At 43.6% G+C, this 7,824-nt stretch overlaps 1 protein-coding gene across 3 annotated transcripts; it reads left to right on the top strand.

Moving 5' to 3' along the window:
- The first annotated feature begins 200 nt into the window (after positions 1–200).
- lyl1 (LYL1 basic helix-loop-helix family member) lies at positions 201–7,235 on the top strand. Of its 3 annotated transcripts, none has more exons than XM_076729036.1 (5): positions 201–319; positions 496–739; positions 1,893–3,421; positions 5,343–5,440; positions 5,962–7,235. In XM_076729036.1, the coding sequence occupies exons 3-5, from the start codon at positions 2,658–2,660 to the stop codon at positions 6,522–6,524; spliced, it is 1,425 nt and encodes a 474-aa protein (XP_076585151.1). In that variant the 5' UTR covers positions 201–319; positions 496–739; positions 1,893–2,657; the 3' UTR covers positions 6,525–7,235. The 3 variants fall into 3 exon arrangements, with proteins under 3 accessions (XP_076585151.1, XP_076585152.1, XP_076585150.1); XM_076729037.1 differs by having other exon boundaries at positions 6,001–7,235; XM_076729035.1 differs by having other exon boundaries at positions 202–739.
- Positions 7,236–7,824: the final 589 nt, after the last annotated feature.

Consider the following 7,824-nt stretch of genomic DNA (forward strand, 5'->3'; position numbering starts at 1 on the left):
TGGTGGTGGAGGGGGAGGAGGGGTGGTGGAGGTTCCTTATCTACAGGCCACAGGCAGCTTTTGAGGCTCTTATCAGCGGCCACCATATTGTACTAGCACATCCTCTTGTCCAGCAGGGAGCGGAAAACTCTCCTTGCAACATGGCTCCCTCTCTGTCTCCCTCTCTCTCCCCCCTTCTCTCTCCCGTTCTCTCTCCCACCTCGCATTTGCCAGTAGCACAGCTCTCCGACTGGCAACCAACCGGAGCATTGTGTCGTCTTGGCGAAGGGAGTGAGAGAAGGAAGGGTAGACAAGACAGTTAAAGAGGGAGGTGAGAGAGGTGAGCGTGGCATACGGACAGACACCCACACCATCCATGTCCACGCTTTGAGTGTGTCTTTGTTTGAAGGAGCAACTTCACACCAAAAAACAAATAAGCTCGTTGGGGCTGCCTGTCGATGTCTTTGTGAATATTTATTCTATTCTTTTTCTTTTTTTTCTTGTTAATTTTTTAAGAGATTCACACGGGTGTGTGGAGGTGTTCTGAATGGTGTCAGACAGCTTGGCTCCAATTTGATCTCAGAGATTGACAGACAGACACTGACAGGCTGCAATGTGAGCGACCTGAGGAGGAGGAGGACAAGGAGGAGGAGGGCGTTAGACACTGAGGAGATACACCATGTGCGTTCACAGATCACTTGAACTCCGGCGGATTTTGCATGGCAGACAGACGGGCCACACTGGATGTCATAATGTATCTGTGAGTACTTATTAGTATGTTATATTCTATTTTTAATGCAGCCTGTAGTACATGAGCGGTTCACAGCCTCTAACTTTTATTTTAAATGATGAGACTAATATTAAAAATGCATCTGGAGTTTCTTGTATATTTGCCAAATGTCATATAAAGTACGTACGTTTAGTAAAATCAAATTTCTGTTGAAAACAGTAATTTAGTGGCAGATGAATGAAGGCAGAAAATTAATATCAAGCCTTGTCAGAGGGTTTGGTGGATGGCTTTTTACTGTGTTAACTTATTCTATTTTTTGTGACAGTCTGCTGGTTACAGTACATTTCTAATATAATGCATGTTAGGCTTAAACAATAATATAAGGCAATAATCAAAGAAAAGACATGTTCAACAAATATAAAATCAAGTACAATGAAATTGAACTATTTTAATAAAGTATATTTCAATGGAATATTGATGGCATAAAGATTTATCACAATAATCGAAGGTATTTTATTTGAGTAAATGATACAAAATATTAGAAAGCTCGTTGTGGAAGTAATTGTGGAAGCCGGTATTGGCTTGACTAAGAATCAAATGCGTATCATCTATCCTACAACAAAATATATGGGGTGTCCTAATGTTTCTGGGCAACCAGAGCAAAATTAATGTCTTAATAAATTTGTGCAAAAATATTCTGTTACTGTATCGCTTCAGCAAATATAGCACTGCTGCAAAATTAGCTGAGTGTCGTCTGCACATCATTGTGAAAGAGGAAACTGTCCAAAATAAAGTCATGACCACTAAAAAAGAAAAAAAGGAACAATTGCAACTGCAAAACCTGAGTTAACATTTGTTGTTAACATTTGTTAACATTTGCTTTCACTCTGCCCCGCAGAGTGAAAGCAAATGTGAAAAGAGTGAATTCACTTCATATCCAGCGTTTCAACATCCCATCAGGGCTGCGGTATGAGGCGAATCCGTAAATTTCCATGAACTGAATTCAGATTTTAAACTGTGGACCAGCGTTCAGGGAGGAAACCAGCACCAACCACTACTTGCTCTTGTGTTGCTTATATGTAAAATCATGACTTTTGAGCACGTATTCATATTTTATTACTTTCACTAAATATACACCAAATATATATCCTGAGTGCATTTTTTTTTTTCTTTTGTTCAACAGACTCTTTGATATCAATCCAATCTTCAGCGGTCTGGGAGGTTTTGAATGCTGAAAAGGATTTTGACTCACATCCTCAAAATACACACAGACGGACAGACACAGACAGATTCATTAAGAGCAGCCACTAGAGACTCGTTCAGAAACCTACAGTGTGCTGCTCAGGATGTGCTGTAAGAAAAATACACACCAAATCAGACCGCGACAACCACCCGGCTCCACGCTCCACCCAGGGACGATACCACAGAAATAGTCGTCCATTAAAGACCGCAAGGACTGCAACACATGGACGTGAAAACCTTTGTTTCACTGGCACCTTCTCTAATGTTTTAATGAGGGAATGAATACAGGCTCATGCTTACTCACGGTCCAGATATAGCCAGCAGAGGCGGGAAATAATAGAAAACTCACACACTGACCCTGGCGAAAATAAGAGCAACCGATGGATTCAGGCTGGCCAGAGGAAAATCTGCATTTTCAGTGAGGTAGAGCAGCCAAATATTGTATAATCTGCATGAAAGTGGAGCAAAAGAAGAGGAAATAAAGGGTTCTAAGTTGCCTATATGGAAAAGACACATACACTTGGTAAGGAGAGGTTCGAAAGGATCTGTATGTCAATCTGCAGGTGGTGCAACATGTTAGTTACTCTCACACACATATAAAGACACACACACACACACACACACGCGCGCACACACACACACGCAGGGCAGCTGACAGGAGCAGGACCTTGGCGCTGACAGGGATTTGCCCAGAGACTTCACCACCATGATGGAGAAGCTGAACCACACCAGCACACCTGCTTCACCCCCTGAACTACCTCGCTCCTCCTCCTCCTCCTCTTCCTCTGCCTCCTCCCCGTCCTGTGCCTCCTTAGAGCAGCACAGTCCACTCCAGAACAAGACATCCTCGGATGCTGTCAGCAGCCCGCCTCCTGCTAACAAGGCAGGGTGCAAGGGACACACGGATGTCCCCACTGCTGGCTCGATTCGGTCCCCCATTGCCACGACGACAGTGTTAACCAGTCACCGCACAGATAAAACTGCTGCACCTGAGCCCATCGTCATGGAGACCGAGGAGGAAGAAGAGGAGGAGGAGAGGCGAGGAGGACCAACGCCCACCGCGGCCGCTGGTGCTTCTGTCAACCAGTCCCCAACTCTTTCCTCTCCACCTCCGCTCCTCCCGGCACCTACTGGCAAGACCTCCCCGTGTCCTCTACCACCTCCCACCTCCACCGCGTCCTTCCCTTTGTCCTCATCGCCCTCTCCTCTTCCTCCACACATTCCAGTCATCAGCCTCGGTCACAGCAAACCCCCTCTCCCACTCACCAATACCCCTTTGACTGCTCTCCACCCAATTCCCAACCTCCTGCATGGGCCCCGAGGGGACCTCCGCCGCAGTCAGCTGGCCTGCTTGCCCGTGGCCAGCCCTGGAGGTTCTGGACCTGCTGTAGGTTCTGGGGGGTCTTCGGCTTCTTCATCAGGACCCCTGCTGCCTCAGCAGTACCTGTCTGCACACCCCTTCTTCACCAGGTGAGATTTGGCTCATAGGCATTGTGATTTACAGCCATTTTGGTACTTCCAACCCCTCATCAGTTAGTGGTGAGCAGTGAGTTTCTCTTCTCAGACTGTTTCATCTGAATAATATTTCGAGGTCTTAAGAGGTCAAACCATCTACTCCACCAGAAAATGCAAAGAATGGTGAAAAGTCTGTCATCCTTATTTTTTTGTTGTCTCAACTACAAAGTTGGGAACAACAGCATTAGCAGACAGTACTGATAGTGTTATCCAATATCCAAATGTTACAAGCAGACTGTGTTTAAAAAAATCTTGTTGATAGAATAACTGATGAGCAGCAAACTGATTCCAAAAAGGTCAGGCAAAACATAATTAAAACAGATCGTGATCATTTGTGAATCCTTTTTGACATACTCAACTGAAAACATTACAAAGACAATATATTTAATGTTCTACCTCATCAACTTCATTGATTTTTGTAAATAAATTCTTATTTTGAATTTGATGGAGCAACATGTTTCAAACAAGTTGGGACGGGAGCAACTAAGGATTCTGTTCATTGGTGACAGGTGATAGTGTCATGATTGGGTATGAAAGGGGCATCCTGGAAAGGCTCAGTCGTTCACAAGCGAGGATGGAGCGAGGTTCAGCACTTTGTGAACACATGATTGGATAAAGGACGTTACTACATGGGCTCAGGAAGACTTTGTAAAACCGCTGTCAGTAACAGTTCGTTTGCAGACGATTGTGTTCTGTTTTTTTTTTTTTTTTTGTAATTGGGGCTGTAATTCAGGAGGTTGCATTGGAACCTGTCAGGAATTATAGAAAACACAATAATGTAACTTCAGCCCCCTTTAGAGCATCATAACAAACAAAAGACAAAGAAAAGCCACATTCTCATTCACCTCCTTCTCAGTAGGGAAGCGAGCTGGTGTGGAGCTCTAAACTACAAAATGCCACAACACACTTTCCTGAGACGCTATTATGAAAGATGATGTTACTCCGTTGGTAACCATGACAAGTTTCTGTTTCAGAGGAAACCTCAACTGCTGGGATTTCATTACTTCCCATAGTGATTAATAGTCCCTACGCTGCATGGTTCTGTGAAATTGACAGCAGGATGTGTGCTGTTATGAAGGGACCTCTCATTTCTGACATTTCACACGCTAAATTTACTCTCCAGAAGGTTTGGCTGTTCACAAGTTGCATCATGTGATTTCTTTTGTGTGCATTTAGAAATAAAAACCTGAAAAGAGATCACTTTTAAAACTATACATCTAATTTTAATTGCCGCTAAATTTAGCCGTCAAACTGACAAAAGGTGACTCAACAGAACTCTTGAAGCACTTTTTGGGCTCGTAGAGTTGGCAACTCCAAGCTTACACTCATGAAGAAAGGCATTCATTTGCAGACGTTATCAAAGCCCTCCTACTGTTCATCTATTCTTTACTCCAGAAAGGATTTTCCACATAGCTTCTTTCTGTAACAGAGGAGCATCAGCTATGTTAAAAGCAGGGCTTTTTTCACAGTGGCTACATCTATAGCTTCACCATCTGTCATGGAGGTCTGGGAATAAGGTTCCCTCCTCACTTCTCTCCGGTCCGTTTGTAGCAGGAAGCATTGATCAATTTCACCACCCCACCCCCAACCCTGAGGCAGAATCAGCTAGTAACCAGACTTAATGAGACTAGGATAAAACTTTGCATGCATACTCAATCAATGCCACCAATGTAATCACATTGGCTTCCACCATCCTCTCGATTTCTCCACCCACTCTCCAGCATGTCTTCCTGTTTAAGAAGAGAGGGGCTGGAACGACCCAGCGTACTTGTCACCTGCCCATTACATTTAGCCGTATTTCACTTTCTAGGTTGATTGTGAATGTAGTTCCATGAATGTCACAGTTTCACACACATTATTATGTTTTTACTTTTAGTTCTTACCTGGGTCCCTCGGCAGGAAACTACAGCGTCATCAACAACAGCCGGATCAAGAGAAGACCCTCGTCACACTTTGAGATGGAGATCACTGAATGTGAGTGTGAATCAGATGTCAGCACTGATATAGTTACTATATGGGATTGATGATGTGATCAAGGATAAGGCGACCCATGTTCTGTGTTTTGACATCAATGTTTTAGTCTGTCTCTCAATATTTCCTCCAAGATTTCTTCCTGTTGTTTGTGGCATTCAGCCCAAAGCTCAGTTGTTCTTACTGAAGACATGAATGTTAAAAAAAAGGGGGTCAGAGATATGTATTTGGATTTTTTTAAGGTTAAATAATTCCCTAAAACAGCTCGGCACTGTAATCAATAGCAAGCATTAATCAAACAAGAGTAAAAAAGTGCATTTATTAGGGGACTATTTTCAGTGGTGGATTAATACACGTTTGGTGCTGCACTAAGTATTTAGTGTAGCAGCACACATCACAGCTACACTGGACTTTGGCTACACAATCCTTGTTAGTGACATGATTTCATTGTTGGCTTTGGTCTTTTTATGAGATTTGTCAACAATAAGAAGAATATATGTCAACTTTGTCTTATGTCGTTTAAGGCCCCGCACACTTAGACACTGTTGATGTGTGTCCAACAGGCCCACCACAGAAAATTGCTCGGCGTGTCTTCACCAACAGCCGCGAGCGCTGGCGACAGCAGAACGTGAATGGCGCTTTCTCTGAGTTGAGAAAACTCATTCCCACACACCCACCTGACAAGAAGCTCAGCAAGAATGAAATCCTGCGTCTGGCTGTGAAATACATCAACTTCTTGGTCACTCTGCTCAACGACCAGGCACAGGACAAGAGCAGGGACTCCGCTGACAACGAGGCTGAGGACGAAAGCGCCACGGCCGGGTTGGACAGCAACAAGCTGAACCCTCTTTTTCAGTGCGACACTCCTCCTCTGTCCCACGCCGCCCCACCATCGTCTGTCCGCAGAGACAGAGACTCGACCGACTCAGTCATTGCACTGGCTAACTCCCCAGCAACGTCCAGCTGCTACGGTGACACGGACAGCGAGGAGAGCTTTGGGGCTAAGACCTCTTTGGTGACCCATGGCATTCTGGGAAAAGTTAAGGGTCAGATAAGGATGGTGTCAGCCACGAATGATGAGCGGTGACACCAGAGGACAGCAAACAAAGAGAGAGTTCAAATGTCACACTGACAGACAAAACACACAATCATCAGCCGACATCAAACGTAATGTGAATAAGTAAGAGATGGACATTTAACAGCCTTCATGTTTTTTTTTTTTGGTGATGTGCAAACATTGAGTATGAAGCTTTGTGTTTCAGGAAAATGATGAACTGTGCTCTGGGGCATTTTGAGAGGCATGAAGCATCACAGAACATCAGACTCGTACATATTCCATATCGAAATAAAGTCTGAACATTGCACCCCAAATTATGCAAAACAGAATCCTGGAAATCTAATTAGATGGTATCAGGCTGGATTTACAGTGGCAACTAAATAACCTTAAAACAAGCAAAATGCGACTCATTCATGGATCAAAGTTGCAGCTTTTAACGTTCCTGCTGTTCTTATTGTAAGAGGAGCAGGATCGATGGTCCCGCCCTGACGTTGTGACACACTTGTACCAGACAGAAATAAAGTGTGTTTTAGTTTGCTGTTCCGTATTTGACATCCTCTTATTGCGCTCAAAAGACAACTCTCTGTCAGCACGATTTCTCAACACATCCAAATGTTTTGCCGTGTTTGTCAAATGTTTAGGGAACATTGGTGTATCCACAGAGTGTTCAGCGAGTCGCAATCTCAGAGTGCCGGGATCACAATAACCATCAGATGTTAAACATATAAATGCAAAGCTCTGGTTATGAAAAAACAACTGAAACGCGTTTGCTTATTTTAAACAATAACATGCCGATAAGGCCCGTGTCCATATGTTTGGAGAGCAACACAACTAACTTGTCAGCACACATTATACAGTCAGGGCCAAGGTCAAACTCCATGTTGTTTGTTTGTGCTTTCCCCAGAATGACAGATTGATAATGGTGCTTTTAACAAGGGAGCCATCAACAACACCAGTTAAAAAGAAATAAAAATAGTGAGTGATGTGACACCCTGAAGCCCAGTTTAACTGTTCGCTGACATCACTGTGACAATCCCAGCCCTGGAAAAAAGAAGGAAAGAAAACCTGGTGACTAAACTGTTGATGCTGACGAAGTGCTGGAGTTTTCCAGATTTCGAGTGTTGTACATGTATTGTGCAATGTTTTTCGTGGTGGAAGAAGTACGCAGATTTAGCAATAGCGCTGTAAAAATGCCCTGATCCAAGTATAAGTCTTGCTTTTAAAATCTAGCATCTAGCAGACGTATTAGCATGAAAATATATGTATCAAAATATTTCAGTATCAAAAGTGAAAGCAGTCATGATGCAGAATGGCCCAATTCAGAATAATA

Source organism: Chaetodon auriga, chromosome 4 (genome assembly GCF_051107435.1).
Source record: "Chaetodon auriga isolate fChaAug3 chromosome 4, fChaAug3.hap1, whole genome shotgun sequence".
Classification (NCBI taxonomy): domain Eukaryota; kingdom Metazoa; phylum Chordata; class Actinopteri; order Chaetodontiformes; family Chaetodontidae; genus Chaetodon; species Chaetodon auriga.